This window comes from Crocuta crocuta, unplaced genomic scaffold (assembly GCF_008692635.1).
Source record: "Crocuta crocuta isolate KB4526 unplaced genomic scaffold, BGI_CrCroc_1.0 scaffold342, whole genome shotgun sequence".
NCBI lineage: Eukaryota > Metazoa > Chordata > Mammalia > Carnivora > Hyaenidae > Crocuta > Crocuta crocuta.
In genome coordinates this window covers 849008-876219 of record NW_027532158.1, presented here as the reverse complement: position 1 = coordinate 876219, position 27212 = coordinate 849008, and the positions used below count along the sequence as shown (strand labels likewise).

The 27212-nt window shown below is 38.2% G+C and overlaps 1 protein-coding gene across 1 annotated transcript; it reads right to left on the bottom strand.

Moving 5' to 3' along the window:
* Positions 1 to 709: 709 nt before the first annotated feature.
* CTH (cystathionine gamma-lyase) lies at positions 710 to 24434 on the bottom strand. Its single transcript, XM_077776418.1, has 12 exons — positions 24063 to 24434; positions 20939 to 21020; positions 17834 to 17929; positions 15949 to 16058; positions 13787 to 13918; positions 10274 to 10331; positions 9738 to 9815; positions 8027 to 8179; positions 6947 to 7068; positions 5481 to 5533; positions 1740 to 1878; positions 710 to 1289 (listed from the first exon to the last, which is right to left on the bottom strand). The coding sequence occupies exons 1-12, from the start codon at positions 24228 to 24230 to the stop codon at positions 1263 to 1265; spliced, it is 1218 nt and encodes a 405-aa protein (XP_077632544.1). The 5' UTR covers positions 24231 to 24434; the 3' UTR covers positions 710 to 1262.
* Between the last annotated feature and the right edge of the window lie 2778 nt (positions 24435 to 27212).

Genomic DNA, 27212 nt, shown 5'->3' with positions numbered 1-27212 from the left:
CAGGTGCCCCCTAAATTTCTTCAATTCTTTATGCTCTGCTTGCCTTTGAGTCTCTGTCAAAACACAAGTGACAGTAGCTGACTCCCTTGTAAGCTTTGAATAAATAGTCCTTGCTTTTCTGATTTGGTGGTTGTGAGTTCCACAGTCCTAAGGTACTAAGATGGGGCCTGCCTCAAAACGCTGCTGCCTACAACGCCAGAATTTCCAGACTCTGTCACGTAATTCAGAATATGCACAATACATAATATGTATTCTTGTGTACTTGGCACCTACCTGGCATTGTTAATCAGGTTCAGTGATAAGCTTTTTTAAGGTGGAACAAATAGCAATAGCAAATGACTAAAAACCTTTAATATAAAAACAATTTTAAAAATCTAATTATTTGATTTACGGCTTCTTGACAATGACTTCCTGACTATGCACTTAACTCTAGAAGAAGATTCTTTTTTAAGCGTTTCTTTCTTTAGATTCAGTAAATTTACCTTTACAGATAAAAATATAAAAAGTAGTATGTCTCTCTATAAAAGTGGCCTTTGATGTCCCATGCTAGAATCTATAATGAATCTGCAAACACTAAATTTTGGACATGATAGTTATATAATTAAATTTATAAAAATTACTGTAGGTGGCTGAGACCTTTAGTGTTGAAGATTAATAGGGCCCAGGAATACAAGTTAATGTCATATAATACAGGAATATCACAATGGGATGTATTTGATAATTAGATTTATTTATTTATTTTAAATAGTAAGTACAACGTTAAATCAGCAGAATTTCACAGTAGGCTTCTCAAGTATTTGATTTTTGGCTTATGGTAATTAATTGTAAACCATTGCTTTAAGTGCTGTTTTCAACAATATGCAAAAGTCACACTTGATTTAAGAACATTCATTTAATAATTTAAATTCTTCAGAAAAACATCAAAAGTGAATTATCACTATATTGTAAACATGATCAATATAAACCTTAACCTCTGAAAAAAGATCACAATCCCAAAAAGCAGCACAAATCTCACCTCCTTCAGAGGCAAATGTATACCAGAATTATCAAAAAGAGGATAACAGAATTGACCTGTCAATTACAAGAAGGGAAAGACGAAACTGTTTTTAACAAGGATGATCCCTGGAGGGTTACAGCCATGAAAGGTAATGAGGTGCTTTAAAATTTCCACTTGAAAAATCCTAGAAAGGCTCATTAATCATCCATTTGATTATGCAGAGTTGATCTTTTCAGGAAGCAACTTCTACTCCAGTCCTGGAATGCTAGTTACGACCTGTATTTGGAGGGTGCTGTATTAAAAGCGCACAAGAAAAATGTTATTAGACCCACGGGCAGAAACTTCACTTCTTCCAAGGACTCTTTTCTGAATACTACCATTTAAAAACAGTTTTTTATTTTTATTTTTGAGAGAGAGATAGAGTGTGAGCAGGGGAGAGGCAGAGAGAGAGGGGGAGACATAGAATCTGAAGCAGGCTCCAGGCTCTGAGCTGTCAGCACAGAGCCCGACGTGGGGCCCGAACCCACAGACCGTGAGAGCCGAAGTCAGATGCTTAACCCACTGAGTCACCCAGGTGCCCCTGAATACTACCATTTTAAAAATCTGCACTTCTACTGAGTTCTCTCTCTATTGTAGGAAGAGAAGAAACCTTTAGAGTTTACAGCGAGGCCACTCTAAAAAACAGTGACCACGCCCTCCCCCAAGATGAAGCACACAAACACACCAAAATAATTAAACTTACTGCTGCCTTCAGAGCTTGATCTAGATCTTCGAGTATGTCTTTTTTATCCTCTAAGCCCACAGACAGGCGAATCAGTGTGTCGCTAATTCCAAGGACATCTCTGTCATTCTTAGGCACTGATGCATGGGTCATGATTGCCCTGAAAGAAAGAATGAGCAAATTTTTGATCACTATATGGTATCTGTCTCATAAACTGCAATTATCTTCCATTTTTTTTCTACTCTAGATATCCAATTCTTCATATGTCTATAATTTTTCACAGGCAAAAAAAAAAAAGAATTGTGAAAATTATCTTTTCTAGTCATTATTTTAAGCGAAAACTAAGATCTTTTATCATTTTCATACATGAGTATTCTCAATCCAGACACTCAAAGTGCCAGTCAGGTACTCCCGTGCAGGAGGGGAGAACATAGCCTCCAGTGTCTGAATTTTAACACCTGCCTGAATGAGGCGTTGGTCAGAAGTCATATATCCCATGACCAAGCAGCTTCTAAAAGGTCCATCGGACCAAGGGCCAGCCAGAATTAATTCTCTCCGAATCAATGGATTAATCCAGAATGGCACCTTACGAGGCAGACCAGGGAAAGACAACTCAGGAACACCACCAATGGCCAGCAACAAGCATTAGGAATTCCAGCACATATCCTATGAATGTAGAGGCTTGGAAGGATTTTCAGAACTATCTAGCAACCCATCATCATCATCAACATAAATGTAAAGCACCAACGATGGGTCAGACACTATAGTAAGAATTGGGAAACCAAGAAAAAGGAGTTATTTTCTCTAGTCTAGATAACAAAGCAGAAGCTAAAGACAGTGACAATTCAGGGAACAGAACAGCCTGCAGCAAATGCCAAACAAGCATGGACAGTGAGGACTGCCAGAGTTTACAGGAGGGAGAAAGCTGTGAGCGAAGGCATCATGGAGGAGAGAGGTTTATAGTCTTGCTGAGCCCNTAAAAAAAAAAAAAAAAAAAAAAGCCTCTATCCACGAAATCAATGCCCAAGTTGCTCTGTCCTATCTCACTTCAGATCCATGGATAGACGTGGACCAATGTAAATGAGTAGCCTCTTTTATCACACTACTGAAGGTTTACATGTAAACATTCTTCTTAAAACAGTCTGCCTTTTCAGGCTTTTAATTCCTTAAAAGAGAGTGTGCACATAAAAATAAGAACTTAGGCCTCTGAGACCAACAGCCCTGTGCACCATTCAGTCCCTCCACACACTGGCTGAGGAGGCTTGTAAAAGTTATCAGTCCTCAGCATCGATGTCCTTATCTATCCCTTATATGCCTCCCATGAGGCAAGTACTCTACGAGGTTATTCATGCGCATTAACTCATTTTTTAAAAGAACCAATAAACATTGGATATAACACCTATTTCAAAGTTTGGCACAGTCATTAATGGGAGAATCATATATAAAGTATTTACAAGTGTAAATTTACAAGTATGGAATGTATCAGATGCCTAATAAAAAATAGTAATTCCTAATAATAGTTGACACTTATTGGGCACCTGCTATGAATCAGGCATTGGCTTAGGGATATGTTTTCCCCATATTCCCACAACAACCCTAAGAGCTGAGTACAGTTCTATCCACATTTCACAACTGAGGAAATGGGAGATTGAGAGCGCATCAGTAACTCTTCTGAGGCCACAGAGTGAATATGCACTGTCAGGCTGGCAGACCGGCCCCGTGCACATTGGCCCGGCTTCCTCCTTCCCTTGTTGCAATGCTGTAGTTGCTGCAGTGGTTGGGAGTCACAGAATGAGGGGGATAGAACAGACAAGCCGTGACCTAAATTCACTCGTCCACTGGCAGGCATTGGGGTTATGGCGTAGCTGGAATGGCTGAGGGCCAAGCAACTCTAAACCAAATCCCCAAATAAATCAAGAGAGGTCTATTTTTAAGAGAGACGTAAGTAATACACATTTCATCACTATGAAGAATAACCAATTTCCTATGTGGAGTGTGCCCTCTTGTGCATCCAGACCTACTAGCAGGCATCTTCTCGAAAGATTCACGAAAACCTATTTGTGTTATCTTAATTATTTAAACAATTATTTGGGCATCATAGGTTTTTTTTTTAAACTTTTTGTAAAACTGCCTGACTCTTCCCAGAAACTGTAAATGACTTACTGTGAGAGGGCAGGGCAGCAAATGTGCCTAAATTATGGTACTCCCTGACACTCCTCAACACAGTGCTTCCAGAATATGGTTATTCCAGAAATTTTTTGAAAATTAAACACAGAAACATATCAGGGGCATTTAGTACACCTGATAATTATTAGGTAATGATGGTGAATTAGCACTGCAATAATTACAATCTATGGGCAGAGTGACATGCAATAAAATCAGGAGACAGCTCAGGAATGCTTGGTGGGACAGGTAATCAATAAATGGTAATTATTATTTTAATTATCAATCACATTTTATGGATGAAAAACACTGAAAGCTTAGAGGCAAAGTAATTGGTGGAGCAGGTCTCAAATCCAGATCCAGGCTGCTTTTACCTTCTCTCGTTTCTACACAAAGCCTCAAGAGTGAAGTTGCTAACTTTTTCTATGTTAGGAGTAATCAGCAAAACTAATGAATCTTTGTTTCCTTGTCTATAAAATAAGTTGTTGGACTGACTGATCTCATGCTGTACATTTTAATATCGTCTAATATTTATCCATGTTTTGATAAAATTACGATGAATTGACTGAGTCAAGACCACCAAGTTAAATTGTGGGTCTATCTTGCAGATAACGTGAAACCATTCAAGGTTTACCCATAGACCAGAAAATAAATGGATATGATGGAATCTACTTGGGTCCTCCTCTGATCATCGAGGACATGGAGGTACTTTATCAGAGACACAGTCCCCATTTCAACATTTCAAGAAGACTTGAAATCAGGCCCTTTTAAAAAAAGTACATTCTTTTTTTTTAAGTTTATTTATTTTGAGAGAGAGAGAAGGAGAGAGTGAGGGGCAGAAGGAGAGGGAGAGAGAAAGAATCCCAAACAGGTTCTGTACTGTCAGCACAGAGCCTGGCATGGAGCTCAATTCCATGAAACACGAGATCATGACCCCAGCTAAAAACAAGAATAAGATGCTTAACTGACTTAAGCCCCCCAAGGTGCCCCTGAAATCAGCCCTTCTAATACAAAGTCACCAGCCTCCCTTCTATAGAGTGGGATAGAACAAACAGCCCACGGTCAGAGCTCAGAGATCCTAAGATACAACGCCTCTGAAATTGCCTTCAGGCTAAACAGAGAAGGAAGCAACATTGTGGGGGGGAGGGGAAGGGGTAGAACACACATACAGCTCACTGAGATCTTATCAGGGTCTCCATTCTACTGGGTTAAGAGTACATTCTGATTAGATAGCAAGATGCTGTTCTTATTGCTCAATATGGTTTGGGTTTTTGTTTTGTTTTGTTTTTACTGTTTATTTTTGAGAGAGAGAAAGAGCGGAACATGCAAGCAGGGGAGGGGCAGAGAGAGAGGGAGACACAGAATCTGAAGCAGGCTCCAGGCTCTGAGCTGTCAGCACAGAGCCCAACATGGGGCTCAAACCTCCAAATTGTGATATCATAACCTGAGCTGAAGTTGGACACTTAACCAACTGAGCCACCCAGGCGCCCCTTATTGTTCAGTATCTTGAATTACTCCTAATTTTACCACACTCCTTCTAAACAATTGTTAAAGCTGACATCAAAGTTAAAACACGGAGATAAACAGAAATATACTCACGGAAGCTCAGCAAGACTTTCGTATCCTCCCAAGCTCTCAGCCAGAGTAAATAACTATGGCAAAGAAAACATTCATTTAGATCTTTCACTACAATAAAAATACAGAACTAAATGTTCTTACTTAAATGGCCCTGGACAGAGGATGAAAAATGGTGTTTGTGAAGAAAACACCAGTTGGGCAAGACACGCAGAGAAAAAAGTGAAAATAAAATCTGTAACACTGATTTCACCAATTAGACATATTATGTGCAAACTGATAAAATATTAGAAGTTGCGGAAAGTGGATCTCCCATACCTTCCTGATTTGGTCCTAGACTTAAGTAATACTTAATTAACATGAGCCTTAAAACCTCAGAATTACTACATTTAAGACCTAGCTCTGTGGTTCTCTTAAATAAAAACCTCTACATGGCTACCAAGTTATATACACTTACTTGTTAAGATGTTTCACTTACTAAATTAACACATCCATTTACTGCCTCTTGGAGTGGAAGGGGGAAAAAAAACACCTGTTTTTGTATTTAGTGATACAGTGTCATAGAATTTTACAAATGCTGTAAAATTACTCTCATAACCGTATTTAATTACATATATACTCTCTTTCTGCTTTTAGTACAACTGTTAGTTACCAGTAGGCTTTGACTAATCTGGGAGCAGCCTATTCATTGACTTGCACTATTTAAAACTCAGAGTCAGCTGCGTGAGCTCTGTAAGCCCAGGGTATGTAGTTACATAGACCTCTCTCCCAGGGCCCCTGAGAGCCTCCTGCCACTGTGAGAATTAGACAAAGGCCTCCCTTCCTTCACCACAGGCAGATGCAGCCGGGAAGCACAGGGTTTGGGGAGCCATTCCTAACCCGGATTTCAGAATAGCCTTTGTGCAGTGCCTTGGCTGCACATTAATTCAAAGTTTCATGTACTATTTCATTTGAAAGAGGGGTTCCATTTTTAAAATAAATATGAAAACCTGACGCATCAGAACACTCTGTCTCTCTCAAGCTGATGGCTATGAATGGAGAGTTAAGTAAATAAACATATTCAGATGTCTGCTACTGGCACCAAAGTCATTTTCCAACCCAATGCATTACATGATAAGGAGGTTTGTAGATGTGACCTGCAAGTACAAAAATATTAATCTGAGTTGGGTGGAAATGACAGATAATGAACTGCTGTAATTTATCTCTATGACGTATTTATTTTTAAGTGTTTGCTTATTTTGAGAGAGAGACAGTGTGCACATGCAAGTAGGGGAGGAGCAGAGAGAGAGAGGAGAGAGAGAGAGAGAGAGAGAGAGAGAGAGAGAATCCCAAGCAGGATCCACACTGCCAGTGCAAAGCCCAATGCGGGGCTCGGTACCACTAACCATGAGATCATGATCTGAGCCAAGATCAAGAGTTGGATGTTCAACCAACTGAGCCACCCAGGCACCCCTACCTCTATGATTTAAAAACTTCTTTTGAATGTTTACCTTTAGGTTCTTGAGAAAAGTCTCAGCATGTTGAAGAGTGCCCTTAATATAAAAGGTGATCATGCCTGGACAGCCTGTGCACTGACGCTTTGCCAGCTCATGCTGAGGGTGAGATGGCAGCCCTATAATCATGAGGTAGAATAACAGTCTTATTTATAGTCAAACATGTAATTTCAGAACAAAAAATTCACTGTTTCCTAAAGCAAACTGCAAATAAGCCTAATAATGAGCTTTGTCTCATGATCACATCTGACGACTTGAGCTGGCCCCTGTCTCTATGTCTCTGGCTTCATTTTGACCTATCTCTTCTACCCTGGAGCTACATCAGCCCTCTTAACACTGATTGCTCCAGCCCCTCTGTTAATTATATCATTCTTTAATTTCTTGCTTAACATCTGTCTTATCCACCAGACTAGCTCCATGTGGAAAAATCCATTTCTTTTGTTAATAATTGGACTCCGGTTCCTAGCACAAAGCTTGGTCCGTAGTTGGCAATTGATAAGCTTTTGTTGAATGAATCTGAGTGCCTTTCCATGCCCTTCTAACAAGTGCTACCCATTTCTCAAGGCACGGCCCAACACTTTTCTCCCTCCATTTTAAGTACACACCAGTCAACAGCTCTTTACTACCACAACTTGAAAGATTGGTAAAATAAATTCAAAGTGTAATATAGAAGTCTGCTAACTCCACACGAGCATTCTAGATGTCGCCAGAGGTGAAAAAATTCAAAAAGGAAGTGAGAGAGCTTCAGGGGAATTTTGGTGCGTAAGTATCAAGTCTGAATTTGATGAATATCAAGTCCCAACCTAAATCAGATAAAAGTTAGAGCTAATGCAAAATAGTTGACTGACAAGAACATAAGCAAATTAACTGGAAAGTAAAATGTCGTAATCTTGGAATAAACACAAACTTCCAGGCTAAAGGCCATCACAGCAACATCTAATGCATAAAATCAATTTCCTAACGTCCAAGCAGCCACTAGACTATAGGTAACATAGGCCACAGACCAGGTCTATCTTCTTCACCACCAGACCTACAACAGAGCCTCCCCGTAAAATCCTAGAAGTCACATTAACGTACCAGGATAAATAACCTTTTGTACCCGAGGATTAGATTCCAGAAACCGAGCAACTGCCATCCCATTTTCAAAATGCTTCTCCATTCGGACCTGTAGAGTCTTCAGACCGCGATTGCAGAGGTAACAGTCAACAGGAGATGGAACTGCTCCAAGAGCTGGAAAATGAACATATTCTGGGTTATTCTGAAAGATGGGAGGGACCCAGAAGCTTCACTCTCTTTTTCATCATAGTGACTCTAAGAAGCCAGTTACAAAGGCCAATGTTTGAGTTTTAGGGGGGAAATTAATATATCCAATCAGAAGCATGAGGATGAAGCATAAATTATGCTCTTTGAACTATCTGGGTGGCTCAGTTGGTTAAGCGTCCAGCTTCAGCTCAGATCATGAGTTTCTGAGTTTGAGCCCCGCGTCAGGCTCCGTGCTGACAGCTCTGAGCCTGGAGCCTGCTTTGGGTTCTGTGTCTCCCTCTTTCTCTGCCCCTCCCCTGCTCATGCTCTTTCTCTCAAAAACAAATAAATGTTAAAAAAATTTTTTTTAATTATGCTCAAAGAAACGGGTGTTTTAAATTTTTAACATTTATTCAGTTTTGAGAAACGGAGAGAGACAGAGCATGAGTAGAGGAGAGGCAGAGAGAGAGGGAGACACAGAATCTGAAGCAGGCTCTAGACTCTGAGCTGTCAGCACAGAGCCCGACACGGGCCTCGAGCCCACAGACAGCGAGATCATGACCTGAGCTGAAACCTCATGCTTAACTGACGGAGCCACCCAGGCACCCCAGTAATGGGCTTTAAAATTAGAAGGGAAATGAATATCCTGCAAACTAAACATGAATACAATATGCACTTTTCAAATATGAAATAAATAGTGCTATGATTTCGATTAAATGATATAGTGCACAGTTTACCTCGCATTTCTTTGAAAAAGTATTACAAGATGTAGAGAAAAATAGCAGTTTGGCTCCTACTGTCACTGAATGTTCTTCCAACCTTCTATTTAGCTTTTGTCTAAAGCAGCCTAGGAGTTGATATGCCTCCTCCAGGATACATGCCTCACCTCTACTTTATATAAATGAAAGAAATTTATCAAGCAATAAGTTTTGTTTTTTCTCCTTGGTGCTTTCTTTTTTTTTTTTTTACTTTAATACTTATTTCCTAGGGAAGTATTTTTATTCCTAATTATGTTTATCTCTTATCTCTCAAATTGTAATGGTTAATGAAATGTCTTCAAATAAACCCTTACCTATACTTGAGATAACTAAACTATCTAAATAGGACACAGTGTTTAGATATCTGTTGAAAAATATAAGTTCATGTATTAAGTGCTATTTAAAATTAACCACCATTCCTGATATAAAAGGTATAGTATAAGAAATCCATCATTCCAAAGGTTTTAGTTAAAGAAAACAAATCTAGTAAGTCTGAAAATGAAAAATTCATGTGGGCTTTACCCAATTACAGTCAAAATTAACATGGATTTGAAAAGTAACAAAATTCTTCCCTTAAGTCATGTTAAAAAGCCCTGCTATGATCTCTCTATATTTTCATATCCCTATTTTTCTATTTTCCTTTAAAACTCAGAATCTTTCTTCCCTATATCTCATTTCTTCCTAAGCTTGTAAAAAGCTATCACTTCACAATATTTAGTGGAAATACAAATTATCAAATGTAGTTCCTCTGAGGAGATGAGGGGAATTCTGGACTTTTCAATACTCACAATTTTGTAAAAAGCGGAGCCGATCATGGAGGCTCTCAGAATTAAGAGACACTAAGCCCATTACAACATCACTGTGGCCTAAAACAAAACAAAAACCTTTGAGTTAAAAACAACGCAAGTCTATTCTTCATTCTAGAATTTCTAAAATTTAACTTTCACTTGAAATAACTCTCTTGGAAAACGATAGAATAAGTTAAGTAAACTGTATTTAATTTGCTAGTACCAAAAGCTATACCTATAACAATAAGATGAAAATCATATAAAAATTAAATATTTCATTTTAAGCTGTCAGTAGGAGAAAAGTAGAACTTTTTTTTTTAGTAAATTTCAATCCTCTGTTCATAAGTCATGAGCATAGTTTTATCTGCTATAAAATGGAATCCCATATTTAACCAAGGTATAAAGTTTTTACTTTCTACATGAGTCACAGAGAAAACCAGAATAATAGAAGAAAGAGTATCAAAATACCAAACCCTATGGTATTTTTATCTATCCATGGAAAGAAACACTCAAAGTTCAGACTATGTATGTCTTACCATTCATATATTTTGTTGCTGAATACATGCAAATATCAGCTCCCAGAGCCAAAGGCCGCTGAAGGGAACAAAAGATTGTCATTTTCAATGGTAAAGCACTTGAAAATATGGTTCATTACATGCTTATCTGCTACTGTAAATTTCATTCCTAGTCTAACTTTTCAAAAATACATGCATCTTAACATTTTTCAGGATCTCTGATGTTATCTTTCCCTGTTCTCCCTCCCACCAAAGAAAAATAAAGTATTGGACCCAGTATTCAATCCAAAAGCACAAATTTTCTGGAAAGAGCAGAAAAACTCAGGTCAACAGGTCTCCTGAAGTTGTTTCTTTAGAGCAGTTGCTAGCTGGCCCTAAGTGTATTACTAAATTTTACAATGCAGAGATGCTGGCATTTTATGACTCAGTAAATACAAAAGTAGTTGACATAAACATTCAGCAACTGTTTCATCAAGTGAGTATAAAACTAATATGCTTAGATTTTTGATCATTAAAACTTTATAATGTATGCTGTGATTATTCACTTGATGTTCCATGATTCTGACTCTTAGTTAGTCTTTTATTGTACTAATTGTGCCAAGTGTAAAGTCACTTAGTAAGAAATTTGTTTGGGTTGTTTTCCCTCACCCGACTTTCCTGCAAATCAACGCTTTAGTCTTAAAATGTCTATTTATAGTGAGAGTTAAAGTTCTAATCAACTTATTCACTAAACAATATATTATCAACATATTTCTATTAACACCTTTCTTTCTTTCTTTCTTTCTTTCTTTCTTTCTTTCTTTCTTTCTTTCATTCTTTCTTTCTCTCTCTCTCTCTCTCTCTTTCTTTCTAAGTAAGCTCTATGCCCACTGTGGGGCTTGAGCTCACAACCCTGAGATCAAGAGTCACATGTTCTACTGACTGGGCCAGCCAGGTGCCTATTTACATTTACATTTTCTTTAAAAGAAAGTGTGTGTGTGTGTGTGTGTGTGTGTGTTGTGTATTAATTAACCTCACCAATTGTTTAGTCTTTGGAAGGTGTTAGTATAAGGGGCTATATAGAACTTTTTCATTTGAGGTATTTCAAAACCAGTGTATTTTAAGTCTAGTATTACTCAAAGTACTCTCTACATAGGTGTTTGCTCATCTTCAAAGTGATGGAGTCAAACTAGATGATGGGTCTCTTCCAATGCTAACATTCTGTAAATTCTGGTCAAAAGAAAAGGAAAAATGAAGACCAATAACTAACATCTGTTGATCTCAATATATGCCAAGAACTATGTTAAATACTTTTCCTATCCCAGTGAAGCACAGTACAAAATATTTTACCTGGCTCAATTAAATCAGTACCTTAATATTCTCATTGCACACAGGAGGAAAAAGGACTAAGAAAAACAAAATAGATTACTCAGATTAAAAAGCTGGTAGAGCTTGCACTCATACCCAGACTACGTGAATCCAGAGGTTCTACCCTGAAACTCTGAAACTTTATGTTGGTATGTCCATTTTGCCTTTTGTGACATTTATAGAAGATCCAGAAGACAAAAAGCAGGGAAGAAAAAGAATGTATCCGGTTTTCAGGAGGGTAAAATAATGAGAGGGCCTTTTCAGAAGATCTGCTTTATGGAATTAATACATGTGGTTCTTTACGGACAACATGATTCTGATTAACTCAACTGGCATGAATCCAGGTTGAAACAGAGGAAACTGAAGTCCCTGGCGTGAGGAAATGTGATGTGGGCTTCAGAAAGGTAGAAAAACTGGACCTATTTTAGTGACAGTAATAGGAGAAAAAAGGGCCAGGCCTGATGAGTAATCTGGGCAGGCCCAGGCTAAAACAAGTCATGTAATCTCTATGGGAATATACAGGTCTCAATGTGACAGAGCAATCCTGTGCTGTGGTAACTGGCCAAGTGTAAGTGGTAGATGGGGTAAGGAGTTGGAATAAAGAATCCAAGAGTGAAAATCACCTGAGACAAATAGGCGGACTCCAGGAGCTTTTCACTCGGAAAGAGACTGCCTTACCAGATATAAGAAGCAGCTAAAGATATATCCTGGGCCAAAGGTAGGTGGCCCATGAAGATATCCAGTCAATGTAGCAAGGAAGCATATTTGAGGAAAATAAAATAAAATATGATAGTGCCTTCTCACTAAAATGGAAGAAGGTGAAGAAAAGATTTATACAAACTCCCAGGAAATCGGCTAGTCACATGAAGGCAGCAGTCTGGGCCAACTTCAGAGACCCAGAAAAAAAGGGGGAAAGTATAAATGATTGGGCTATAAACATCTGCCTAATTTAAGAGTAGCAGAAAATGAGCTGGGCTTTCAGGAACTCTGCAGGAAGTGTTAAAAGGAGGGATGTAAGGTACATGCAAGAAGGAAAGAGCAAGGAGAAGGTAAGCTCCAAATAAGGAAAGGAAACAGACTGGGCGACTCCAAGGAAAAAGAGAGACAACATGTGGGAAAAGAGCAGATAACTAGTCAATTATTGTGAGATCCCTGGATGATCTACCAAAGGGGGCAAAACGGAAAGAAGAATCTGGAAAAAAGTAGGAAGAAAAAGAAAAGGAATGGAGGGTGAATGGAAGGGCTTGAGGGGAGGTGGGGTAGAAAAAGAGACAGTTTCAAAGGAGCACTGTAGGGGCACCTGAGTGGCTCAGGTAAGGCTCTGACTCTTGATTTTGGCTCAGGTCATGATCTCATATCTCATGAGATCAAACCCTAAGTCAGGTTTGGCACTGGGTGTAGAGCCTCCTTAGAGTTCCCTCTCTCTCCTTCTCTCTCTGCCCCTCACCTGCTCAGGTGTGCACATGCGCACACTCTCTCTCTCTCCAAAAGAAAAAAAATTCCATAATACAAATAAGGTAAGGCTATAAAGAACTGGGTACTATGGGACACTGAGGGAAGAAAAATTAAAAAGGAGGAAAGTGGAGAAACAGTATGTGTGACATACGCTGACATGTCATGGAGTATAGCCTTTGCTTCCCATTTATTTGAAAGGTTAGCCAGGTTTAATTATATAATGTATATATTATATATATATATTATGTAGTCATTTAAATATATATTAACTTATATAACTTAAGATTTAATTATATATCTTAACAATACATTAAAAATAAGCACATTAAATATATAATGTATCTGTTTTCAGTCACACCATGTATAAAAAAATAATATAACTGACTTATAACCAGGACATAAATATTAAAGTCCCTACTATTTATAAAGCACTAACAGATAAAATCACATGAGAAGGCCAGCTCTTCAGAGAGTTTACACATCCTAAGAGACCTTAAAAGCTTTCATTAAGACAACATTTAAAACACACGAAGTCCCATACCAGATATTAACCTCGGGTTCAAAGATATTAACTAATGGCAGAAAAGGTCCAATTTTAATTCTTTGTCCAATCAAGAACTATGATTAGATTCCATGTTCGATAATGATTTTGATGTAAACAAGTCCTTCCTTTCATAGTTACAGGTATGTGGGTGGTCTAATAATAACAACAAAAAATTTATTTTCATTTACCTGGAAATATGCTGACATAAAAGTGTTATCCACGACCAAAATTATGTCGCCATGTTTATGGACAATATGTGCACAGGCTTCAATGTCAATCATCTTCAAGCTAGGGTTTGTGGGGGTTTCGATCCAAACAAGCTAAAACAATTCAATAAATAACAATAGTTTATAAAAATCCACTGCACAAACCTACATCTCATATATTGTAATCAATTAGCAGAAAACACTGGAAGAGTGTGGGTGATGAAGTTGCGAGGTTTGAATCTGAATCCTAGGCCCCATTAATTTCTGAAAAGTCATAGCTAAGTAAATTACCCTCCATATTCCTCAAATTTTACATCTGTACAATGGGGTTGATAATATTTATCTGATAGAGTTGTTATAAATGAGCTCAAACGAGATCATGTTACATAGAAGCAGAAAAGCACTCAAGTTAATTATTGTAATTACTTTCTATTAAAAACAGGATGAATTTCAAAGATATAGTTCAGTGTCTAGGAATTTTGTTCTCAAAGGTAAATAACACCGAACACTAAGATTACAGCCTAGAATTTTCATTAAAGTGACCTACACCTAATATGCCAAACATATTCTAAATATTAACTTAAAAAGTGCCAGGAGCATTAGAAACTGTCAAATAAGTACCCAGAACTTGAAGAGCATGGGTTTCAAAGTAAAGAAGTTACACACATCAGCAAACCTGCTCATAGCTCATTTAAGAAAGAGACAGTACCATATCCCAAAACTTAGTGCAATTCAGGCATCTACTAGATGGCCTGAGAGTAATTAAAAAGACTAAACAAAAGAAGAGAATTTTGTTTATTAAACAAGATGCACTGCATTGAATGACATTACCTAAACCCTTTTTTTAAAGAGGTTAATGAATATTACTATGTAAATGAGCAAGATATCTGGTTCAGTATTCTTCTGCCTCTATAGAGTTTTACCACAGAAAAGGGAGTTAAAATAATGCATATTCTATAAGAATTGGATCATTTTAAAAATAAAAAAAATACTTTTGGGTAAGAATCTATTATTCCCATTCATAACAAAAAAATTAGTTAAAATAAAAATAAGTAAATAAGTATAAAGTTGATTTTACATGGACTTAAAAAATCTATTTCATATGATGAGACAGATATTTCAGGGGGGAAAATGTATTAATTCAAGTCAGTAAAGAGCCACTACATAAAGTTCTGTTGACAAGAATTAACATACTCACAATTTGCTTTCCTCCCTTAGAAAGACTCAGACCAGCTATTTTAATAAGTATCTTTTCTCCTAAGCAAGATAAAAAACAAGTTCCTTTGAAAACAAACCTTCATCACTCAAAGCTCACCCCTGTGTTAATCTTCAAAGTAATAATTTGTGTGAGAAAAGGTTTTTTGTGTTTTAGCATTCACTGCAACATAATCTTGGGTTCAATTCAAACCTTTTAATCATTAGCAAAAAGTTGGAAAAGGCTGACTTATAAAAGACACTGGTCCTTCTTTTACCCATGCAGAATTTAAATGAGGCCCCAAGAAAGAATATCACATATGCCATTCACTCAGGCACAAAACACCTTCCGGTGGCATACAAGATTCCCAGGACGGAGGCTGCAGATTGCTTGTGGCCTATTCTCCACTTGTAACTATTATTTTGTTGAAGTATCGCTTAGAATTCTTAAAAAGCCAGTATGCTTGGGGTCTGGGGTCTTGGCGAGCTTCCTCTTCTGCAACCCAATCTCTGCGATGATGTTACCAATACCAGCTTGACAATGCAGTACAGAATTGTATGCTTTTGCTAACAAATCTTCATAATGGTTTGTATGTGGCAGATACCGTCCTAAGCATTTCGTAAGCCTTACCTCATCTAATTTACACAAGCACCTTTCTATGAAGCACGTGCAATTATCCCCATTTTGGAAATGAAGAAATTGAGACTTTGGTTAAATAATTTCCCCATGATAATACACCAACGATGATACAAAATTAGAACTTGAACCCTGCTATGGAATTCATGTACCTGAGCGTCATGCCCAGGAGAAGCCTATCTTAATCTTGTTGATGGTTTCCAATGGCTGCAAATGAAATTTGTGGTGCAAATTTAAATTATATCCTCTAGTAAACAAAATGATAAAAACAAAACATCACACAGAAAACAGACAAAACTGAAAACTAAGTTACCTTGGTTTCGGGTGTAATGGCTGCCTCTAGCAATTTGGTTTTGGAACAATCAACAAAAGAAATCTTTAATCCAAACTCAGCTGCCACCTGCCTGAAGTACCTGTTTGTACCTGAGGCAGAAGAGAATCAGATAAAATGGAAAGGACACTGTACTGAGAAATGTTTATTCCTTACAAGTATAAATACTTTAAAAATATAAGGAAGTGACAATCACCAATAAAAATACACTTAAAAACAATTCTACTTTGGTTAAATAATTTAGCTATCTTGTATAGTAAAGAAGATAAGCTTGGATTTTAAACTAAGAGTTAAGGGGTCAAATTAAACACACTTGATTTCCAGACCAAGTGGCATGAGGTGAAGCAGAAAATATTTCTGAAAACATACAGTCTCTGTTCTTTAAACATAAAGTGGCATGCTCCCTGAAACATCAGTATCTTTTTAACAATTTCTTCACAGTAATCAAATTTAAAATGAATGAACCACTGTCAGTAAAATGTTTAAAATAAATTTTCAGTGTGATTATGCTTTGATAATAGAAAAAAAACTGGTTATTATTCTTTGTACTTTCTCAATCTTTTTGTTACATGGTTCTAAAAGCTGTAATGATAAATGAGGCAATATAAATCAAACTACTAGTTTATAGTTTTATAGTGAAAGAGAAATCATTTAACCTAGAATAATTTCACTTATAAACACTTCTCTGGATTTGATTTTTACATATACAAATTTAGAAGAAAATTGTCTACTATTGCTAGTCAAGCAAAAAAAATACTCTATGATCAAAGATATACTGAAGTTTTGATGTTATAAAGACCAGCCCTAGATAATGTAAGATTGAAAAAGAACAAAGAATTATTAAAAAACCAACAGCAATTTTCAAGATTTTATACCTATGTGTGCCATGAGGTTTTTATAATGCATTATAAAAGCAACTAAGGCTTTGCTATTTCTATAATTTCTATTCAACAAACTATCATAGGGAACAACCGTAAATACAAAGCAGTTTGCAAATTTCTAAGAGGGTTAAATGATTACTAAAAGTGTCTTACTTCAAGGAACTTAACAGATTTAACTTTTTGTTAATAGGAGACAGAGGAAATAATAGTCTAGAATTTCATTTTAATTATTTGGAAGCCTGTGGAATATATATACATACATTTACAACATTTTTGCTATTGTTTTGAACACAAATTCAATCTGGCTTTAAGGGAAATCTGTCTCCTTTACCTTCCTGTCCACCACTTTAAATAACTTGCATTTATTTATTTATTTTTAAGTAACTGCATGTAAACTGTTGAGTATGGAAGTTCTTAAATTTGGATCCATGATGGACTTCAAGAGGTAAAGTCTCTTGACCCTAAACTTAAAATGATAAACACTGGGTGTAGTCTTAACGTACATTTTTCAGGGGAAGGGGACCATACTTTTTGATAGATTCTCAAAAGGTTCCCTAAAACCAAAAGCATTAAGTATGTGGCAGGGATGCAGGGGTGGGTAGAGGCAAATTCTTTGAGAGTGACCTGGGTTATAGCTCATTCTCATTATAGGTAAAAATTCTAAATAACATTAGAACACTCTCTCTTTAAACACTATCTTATCTGTAGTAGAATATATGTGAAAGTTAATCAGGTCCAACATCCTTATTCTAACAGTATAAATAAAATGATTATTAAGCGATCTCTCTTATGAGCAGTTCCAGAACATAGACCCTAAATGTTTATGCTCTTCCTTTACCCGGTCTGGACCAGCATGGAGGTATCCCACACTGTTAAAAGATAATAAATAACCAGTAAACCTGGTAACATTATTAATATAATTCAGGACCCACTTTATTGTCTTTAAATAATATCAGTTGACACAACATGAATGAGAGATCACCTACCTCCATATACATCATCCATACAAATGATATGGTCTCCTGCTTTTAAGAGATGGGTAATAGTCACAGTGGCTGCTAAACCTGAAGCAAAGGCCAAACCTAAAATAAAAGCCAAGTTAGAGTAAGCCAAAAAGTTAAGCAAAAAATACTACAGTACCTACTTGCATTACTTTATGCACATCTCTCTGCTGTTAAGAACAGCCATTACTATTGACTCCTCCAGAAGTCCTCTGGTTAATAAAACTGCCAAATACCCCTTTCTATTTCAAGGATAAAATATCTTTTGTATGTGTGTGTTTAATTATTTCTTTTGAGAGAGATGAGGTAGAGGGGGCGGGGGGAGACAGAGAGAGAGAATCCCAAGCAGGTTCCACACTGTCAGCATGGAACAAGAGCCCACCTTGGGGCTCCATCCCACAAACTGTGAGGTGATGACCTGAGCCAAAATCAAGCATTGGATGTTTAGCCAATTAAGCCACTCAGGTGCCCCAAAGATAAAATATCTTTACCATCAAAAATATACAATTCTGGGGCACTTGGGTGGCTCAGTTGGTTAGGTATCTGACTTCGGCTCAGGTCATGATCTCAGGGTTCATGAGTTCAAGCCCAGCATCAGGCTCTGTGCTGACAGCCTGGAGCCTGCTTCGGATTCTGTGTCTCCCTCTCTCTCTGGCCCTCCCCCACTCATGCTCCGTCTCTCTCTGTCTCAAAAATAAATAAACTAAGAAAAAATGATTTGGAAAACAGATTGGTTTTTTTTTTTTAANCATGGAACAAGAGCCCACCTTGGGGCTCCATCCCACAAACTGTGAGGTGATGACCTGAGCCAAAATCAAGCATTGGATGTTTAGCCAATTAAGCCACTCAGGTGCCCCAAAGATAAAATATCTTTACCATCAAAAATATACAATTCTGGGGCACTTGGGTGGCTCAGTTGGTTAGGTATCTGACTTCGGCTCAGGTCATGATCTCAGGGTTCATGAGTTCAAGCCCAGCATCAGGCTCTGTGCTGACAGCCTGGAGCCTGCTTCGGATTCTGTGTCTCCCTCTCTCTCTGGCCCTCCCCCACTCATGCTCCGTCTCTCTCTGTCTCAAAAATAAATAAACTAAGAAAAAATGATTTGGAAAACAGATTGGTTTTTTTTTNATTTGCAACAACATGGATGTAACTAGAGTATATTATGCTAAGTGAAATAAGTCAGAGAAAAACAAACATATGACTTCACTCGTGTGTGGAATTTAAGACACAAAAGAGATGAACATAAGGGAAGGGAAGCNTGACCTGAGCCAAAGTTGGAGGCTCAACTGACTGAGCCACCCAGGCATCCCTAGAAGGTTTAGCTTTAAACCTAGTTAAAAACTACCATGTTTCCTAGATCCCAGTTGAAAAATTTGTTGGCAGAACATATACATATATGTCCATATATATATATATCAGCCTTTATATCTCCTATAGGAGGAAATAATGTTCCCCATACAATACTAAATTATAGTACAAGTTTAGTGTTTAAAAAGAACTCCCCTAATGCAAACGAGTGCAGCCACTCTTGAAAACAGTCTGGAAGTTCCTCAAAAAATCAAAAATGGAACTACCCTGCAACCCAGCAATTGCACTACTAGGTATTTATCAAAAAGATATAGGAGTGCTGTTTCAAATGGGCACGTGCCCCCCAATGTTTGTAACTGCGTGTTGACAATACCCAAAGTATGGAAAGAGCCCAAATGTTCATCTACTGATGAATGGATATNGTCAGAGAAAAACAAACATATGACTTCACTCGTGTGTGGAATTTAAGACACAAAAGAGATGAACATAAGGGAAGGGAAGCAAAAATAATATAAAAACAGAGAGAGGGGGGAAAACCATAAGAGACTCTTAAATATAGAGAACAAACTGAGGGTTGCTGGGGGGTTTGTGGGTGGGGGGAGATGGGCTAAATGGGCAAAGGACATTAAAGAGGACACTTGTTNTATATATATATATATATATATATATATATAATGGAATACTACTCAGTAATCAAAAAGAATAAAATCTCACCATTTGCAACAACATGGATGTAACTAGAGTATATTATGCTAAGTGAAATAAGTCAGAGAAAAACAAACATATGACTTCACTCGTGTGTGGAATTTAAGACACAAAAGAGATGAACATAAGGGAAGGGAAGCAAAAATAATATAAAAACAGAGAGAGGGGGGAAAACCATAAGAGACTCTTAAATATAGAGAACAAACTGAGGGTTGCTGGGGGGTTTGTGGGTGGGGGGAGATGGGCTAAATGGGCAAAGGACATTAAAGAGGACACTTGTTGGGATGAGCACTGGGTGTTACATGCAGGGGATGAATCACTGGATTCTACTCCTGAAATTATTGCACTATCTGCTAACTTGGATGTAAATTTAAAAAATAAAAACATAATTTAAAAAAACCTTGCCTCACCTAAAACAAAAGGAAACCCCCCAAAAAATCCCAACAACTCCTATTAAGATTCCTAACCCCTACACTCTTACAATGAGAAAACTCAGAAGACTTTTATTTTCTATTCACTATTCTGTCCTCATTTAGTACCATTTATATAAAAAATACAGTGATTTTAACAGCAATCCACTCGTCTCATGAAAAAAAGGTTCAAGAAGTTAATCCCTAATCTCTGAGGCACATTATCAAGGGCACTTAGGTACTGCAAATGTTCCTTGGTGTTATTCTCAAGCATATCAGGTGAATGAACCAGAGTATCAGAAAGTTTATGTTCTCAGAGGCAGTATTATAAAACTCAGTTAATATTTATCTATTTATAGTGACAGCTTCAGATGTAGAGTGTATTTACATGAATATTAAATGGCAAATTCTCCCATTTTGCCTCCAATCATATTTCTTTTTACCTAATAATTACACACGCACATCATGACATCTGTGGGAACTTGGACCAAAAAATTCAATGTCTTAGTAAAATAAGAGTTTTGAACTAGCTAATCCTTACTTCTTTCCAATTCTAAATTCTGTGCCTCTATGATTTTGTCTATCCAGAGAAGAATGGGTTCTAGGCTTCACAAACTTTTTTTTTTTTTTTTAGGCTTCACAAACTTTGAAATGTAAATCACTTACTGTACTTGGCCCCATCTAGTGCTGCCACTGCTTTTTCCAAGCAATTCCTGGTGGGGTTTCCAGAACGACTATATTCAAAACCCTGAAGAAAAGAAGTTAGAGTTAATCCCCAGAGGTTGACGTTTAGTTATCAGTGTCCTAACACAGACACCTCCACAACTACAGGTTCATCCTACTATAATGATTTTCTGTTATTTAGTTATGACATGTCTTGCCATTAAACAGGAACTTAACAATATTGTGGCTGCAGCAGTGTGATTAGAATTCTGCATCTGCCACTTTTGAGCTGTATGCCAATAGGTAAGTTACTTAACATTTCCTAGAGTCAAGCTCAGTACCTATACACTGGGAATAAAATACAGAAAAATAATTTGTAAAACGGTTGTGATAATAAAATTATATAATGTATAATACCCTTTCTCCATGGTGACTGGCACATGCTAACTACTAGATAAGGGGTTGTTTTTATTAGTAGTAGTATTTCTATGTTAGACTCACCTTTACCCACTCAACTGGGGATATCAGGAAAAGGGAATCATCAGAGCCAACAGAATAAACTTACTTCTAACCTATATTTCATTTTCTAAGAAATCAGTGGTACAAGTACTGTTTAACAACCTGCAGGAAACTATCAACAGATTCTACAAATGCTCAAAGTTCAGATCTTGGCTCTCCAGGGCAACTCGAAAATCTGGAGAGTAATTCTTGGCAAAGTGGCTACACACAATATTTTTTTTTAATTTGCTCTCTTTACATGCACCACACTAGCTGTGTTCATCTAGTCATTTCATTTAATCCTTGTGCTCTGCTTTTAGGAAAGTGAAGCCAAAGATCATGGGGAACATAAGAGGCAGTATCCAAACCTAGGATGTAAACACTGCTAAAAATATAAATTTCTCCCCATGCCTCATACAGCACATAACAAAACACATTGTTTCTGATTTGGCAGACTTGGTATTAGTGATATAACATATATATTTTCTTAAGTTCTGTTGCTTTGTCTGTTTCCTTGTTTTTGACAAACTGAGTAGGACTATTTTATAGGGCTCCGAGATATCCTGTTCCCTCCCTCCCCATCACCTCCTTGATGTGACCTGCAGCTGTACTCCCCAGACAAAAAAAATGTTTGGATTCATGTGGCCATTGCCACAGAAAGGCACCCCAGGTTTCCATAATTATTCACTGCAGAGATTTAACTTTTGGGGGGGTGGGAAGGAGAAGTCTATTTCAGTGGCAAATTCCCACCCTCTCACCCATTCAATGGCTGTCCAAATGGAATAGGAGAAATAGGTGCTTCTCATTCAGCTCCTCAGATTGTCTTTAGTTCTCTACTGAGTTTTTAAAGGTATTAACAGGATTTTACCTGAATTTACCCACCCCCGCTGGCTCTCTGAAAATGCTTATTAGTATCTAGATAAATGGTTAACTTTGTACCAAGAACTAAAGATTGGGCAGTCACACATTCACAAAATCCTATATCAGCAACACACTACATACTTGGAAAACAGGTTGTATAACACGTTTTGATTCCAAAATACAGTAGCTAGAAGTATCCTAAACCGATTGTAGAAGTGCCCTTAGAATTCTACCTCACAGGGGCACCTCAGTGGCTCAGTGGGTGTCCAACTTCAGCTCAGGTCATGATATCCCAGTTCCTGGGTTTGAGTCCTCCATCAGGCTCTGTGCTGACAGCCCAGGGTCTGGAGCCTGCTTCTGTGTCTTCCTCTCTCTCTGCCCCTCCCTCACTCTCTCTCTCTGTCTCTCAAAAATAAATGAACTTTTAAAAAAAAGTCTTTTTAAAAAGAATTATACCTCACAAAACAAAGAGCTAAGTTTAAAACAATTTTTCTAGATTTATATAACATAATACAATAAAGAGGGTTTTGAAGTGTAATCAAGGCTTTGGACCTAACAACATTTATTTATTTAATTTCCTTAAAAGCTCAGCAACTTTTAAACATTTCAAAATCCCCTCAATGTGTTACAAAAAGGGATTAACAAAAAGAGTGCTCTTTCAAAGCCTTGTAAGCCATTTATCTCTAACTCTGGGTCAGTTCCTTCAGTATAAAACATACCTGTCCTGCCCTCTGACCTCACTGTTGGGAGGATCAAATGGGAAAAGTGTGAATGTGAACACCGGGAAATACCCAACTACTGAACAATTATAAAGTACAACAAAGCTTAAAATATGTATCAACAATTTATGTGGTAAATACTATTATTAACTCCATTTACTCAGGATTAAACTGAGGCTTGGATAGGTTAAGCAACTTGCTCAAGGTCACCCAGATCAGAAGAAGTGGTGTCAGAATTCAAACCTAGCCCCTCTGACTAGGTGATTTGTGCTCTTAATCATGAAGCCTCACTGTGTAAATGATGCAATGGGTTAGACTATTACTAGTATATTTGGGGGGTAGCAGAGTGTAGCCTAATGCCTAGAGCAGAGTTGGAATCCCAGATCCACCACTTACTAGCCATATGGCCTTAGGCGATAGTTACTTAACATTCCTAAATCTGTTTTGTCAGTGAGAAAAATGAAAACCTAGTTCACACTAGGACTGTTGTGACGAATATCCCAGACCATACTTGAAATACACAGGATACACTACATGTAAGTCTCTATCTAGCCCATAGCAAGTACTCAATCATTGTTATTAATTACAATACAGCCATTGGGCATGATCTTGATTCCAGGTGAGTTATCAGATCCCGAGTTTCCTGGGGTTTTTTTTAGTTGACTCCCTACCGTGTCTTATAATTTCTGCTGCTAAAGGGAGTTACAAAGTTATGACCCTCAATTCTGAACTGCAAATTTCTCAAAATTACATGAATTTCAGTTCAAATCTATATGGCAAGTTGGACATACTGTTCCTTCCAGTCCTGCTTATCAAAAGAACTGTGATCACTGGTCCATCAAATACAAAGGTTTAGTGCAAGAAAGATTACAGGTGAAGTAAACATCCTTTTGGGGTGCAAACTGGCTACACACAATATTTTTTAAAAATTTGTATAAGCCATCTTATAAATTGTTTGCATGCCTTTTTATGTATAAGCCATCTATCTCTCTTTTCCCGCCCAACCCTGGTCCCCCACCCATCCACCTCCCCAGCCAGACCCAGCTCACCGAGTGATGGCCGGGCGCCTCTTGCTTGAACGTGGTGGACAGTGAAATGGGGGGCACTACAGCATGGGAGGTCCATTGCTCGGGTTCCTGGCCCACATGGATGGCCTGCGTGGCGAAATGTTGGAAGCGAGGCTGGAAACCGTACAGGGAGGCGTCTTTTTCCTGCATCCTGAGCTGCGATGAGGGGAAAGAGAAAGAGAGCGAGGAAGATAAAACTAGAAAACTGGTGCGACTGGTCTGAAAGAGACACAAGAATAGGCGAACGAGAGCTAAGGAAACGGCGGGAGAACCACCGCGAGCGCACAAAAACCGGACTCCGCGATGCAGTGCCTGACACTTTAGTAGCCGGCTGGGAGCTTTGCGTTCACCGCAGGCGGAACCAGCCAGGCCCAATGAGCTAAGGCCCCGACGCGACCCCTGTTCCTTATTGGCCGGAAGTGGAGGCGTTGCCTGGAGCGTCGTTGGGACCGCCCTTCCCGGTGCAGAATGTGGAGAGAAGCGGGAGTCAGTGCGTCCACGTGGTGTTAGTCCCTGCGGGCGAAATTCCTGAGTCCCCGCCTGCGGGAGGCTGCCATGCTGGCTCCGGTGAGCCACCGGGGCGTCTGTGTGACCTCAGGGCTGAGGTTCGCCTGAGACGGGGAGAAAGGCTGGCTCAGTGTTGAAACCCCGTAACCTGTAAACAGGCCACACAAATAGCCTCCGCTTACTGTAGCCAGTGTCCCTGACCCCCGCCCCCAACCCCCTTTGTCCTGAGGGCGATACCTGACCTGACGCAAGCAACCAAGTGGAGAGTCCTATGAAAACCGCGGCACAATCTGCCATATCGGCAGCTTGGATTCTCATTAACTGCGGCAGCCTGCCTTTTAAAGTACGCTGAACTCTGTGATGACCCAGTACTTGCAATGATGGAGACATGAGTGAGGGTCACAGTTTTCTTAAGTAATGGCAAAGCTGCTGTAGTGAAGATCTCTAGTCAGAACTCTAGCAGCTTAAGAGCCAAATTTGAGCTTTTTTCAAGCACCATTATCTTCATCTCAAGACCCGGAGAAATTCCCCCTGATGAAAAAGTGCGTGGCTTCAAAAAAAACTTATTGGAGCCTTGAAATCCATAAATAAAATAACTTCACAGTTGCACAATTGACAGCCACATCCTGGTAGGAAGAAGGAAGCAATCCCCTGTGGCGATTTACCACTCACCTGCACCTCGAGTCCTATTCTCAAGGATCACTCCTTTAAAAGACACAACAAAAATCTCCTTGTTCCCTAAACAATACAGATTTGACCTACTTACTATCGTAACTGTTTTCTAGGACTAGAGAATTTAGGAATACTTCTGTTCCTGCAAATTATTAGTGAAAGATCTGAAAACGTTATTAAACCACCAAGAAAGAGATTACAGAGTAAACAGTTCTTAAAATTTTACTTGAAAGACTGAGGCAATTTGCTTTTCAAATGAGCTTCAGGGACACTGAGCCATTAAACACTAGAGGAGCAGTGTGAGAGGGCCTGCAAGCTGTTAGAGGCCTAGCACAATGTGCATGCCTGGGAGAACAAAATGGATGGACTCCAAAACACTGATAGATATTAATATCTATTTAATTAATATTTTCTATTTAAAATATAACATGTCATCTCAAGAGATATATGCACGTATGCATAGGTATGTTTTTGTGTGATATGCTTAGGGACCATGAGGGTCTAAAATAGTCCTCATTAGTTTACCCCCTAATATTTGTGAGCAAAACCTGAGTTGTATAAATATGGATATTTTATTTAGTGTTACTGTAATAAGGAATTCTTTAAAGGTAGCACCAATATAAATGTTCTATGTTAACGCCTTCTTTGACTCTTATAAACTGAGGAGACAGGGCGCCTTAGTAGCTCAGTCAGTTAAGCGTCCAACGTTGGCTCAAGTCATGATCTTGAAGGTTTATGAGTTCTAGCCCCACAACTTGGAGCCCGGCATCTGGCTCTGTGCTGACAGGTCAGAGCCTGGAGCCTGCTTGGATTCTGTGTCTCCCTCTCTCTGCCCCTCTCTTACTTGAGCTCTGTCTGTCTGTCTATCTCTCTCTCTCTCTCTCAAAAATAAGTAAATATTTTAAAAAGCAATAAATTGAGGAGACTTTCTTAGATGACAGTTTAGTATTCTGTTTCAAGGATTCCTATGACTCAGCAATTTTACTTGTAGGCATTTATCTTCCATACGTGTTCCTACATGTGTGCAAAAATGAGCCAGGTTGTTTTCTTTATACCTGTTTTTTGCCATTTTTAATATCAAAAGAATAGAAAGCAGCTTAGTTATCCAACCATAAGAGACCTGTCAGTTATGGCATAGTTCTGTGATAGCTACAGTGTGGCCGAGAAGCAAGCGGAGATGAGAGGAGCTGGTATGTCGTGATCTCTAGTTTCTGAGACAGCAAAGCAAAATATGTTTTTGCCACTTTTGTCAAAAGAGTACATAACATGTTGCATTATTTTTAGACAGATATATATGATTTAAAGTGTATAAAAACCATTCTGGTGGTAGAGACCATGTGTAGTAGAAAGAGAACTTTCTTTACTTTCTATTTGCTTTTGTGTTCGAGTTTTATGCCATGGCACATTTTACCTTTTCAACAATAATGATAACAAAACTCCTAATTTTGAAATTGTAGTTAAGCAAGTTATTTCGCAAAAAAGTTTTTAAATGAATAAAAGATAGCTGCTCTATAGTAAATGCTACATAGTTTGGGGTGTGTCCTAATTTTTCATGTAAATTAGCTCGTAAACAACAAAATAGCATCATAATACCTACTGAAATACTTTACATTTCTCCTGAGACTGAGGTTCAGCATGGGCATATATTTTAGAGGAAATGGGAGACCTCTCATATTTTACATGTCTTTACTCCTTAATCCTTTTATGTAATAGGAAGTTCATTATTACTTTTATAATATATACTCTGTAAAGACTATGAAAATGTCACTGTACTTCTTGCATGTACACAAAAGACCTCAACTACTCTCATTAAAGGCAGGCTGTGGATAAAATATTGTGACTGAATAGCAAAAACAGCACAGTAAGGACCCCAGAGGAACGTTCACATACTGTGTTATTCCTGTCAGTTTACATATGGGAAATGATTAGATCTGTTTTGTTTGACCTGAAAGG

Bases quoted from the DNA above. Each gene is read 5' to 3' on its own strand.
- CTH (XM_077776418.1), bottom strand. From the start codon at position 24,230: ATGCAGGAAAAAGACGCCTCCCTGTACGGTTTCCAGCCTCGCTTCCAA. The intron at 8,180-9,737 runs GTGAGTATTGAA...TTCATTTTCCAG, and splicing joins GCTCCGCTTTTTACAAAATT to CTCTTGGAGCAGTTCCATCT. The intron at 7,069-8,026 runs GTACGTTAATGT...TCATGATTATAG, and splicing joins ACAAAAGGTTATTTATCCTG to GGCTGCCATCTCACCCTCAG.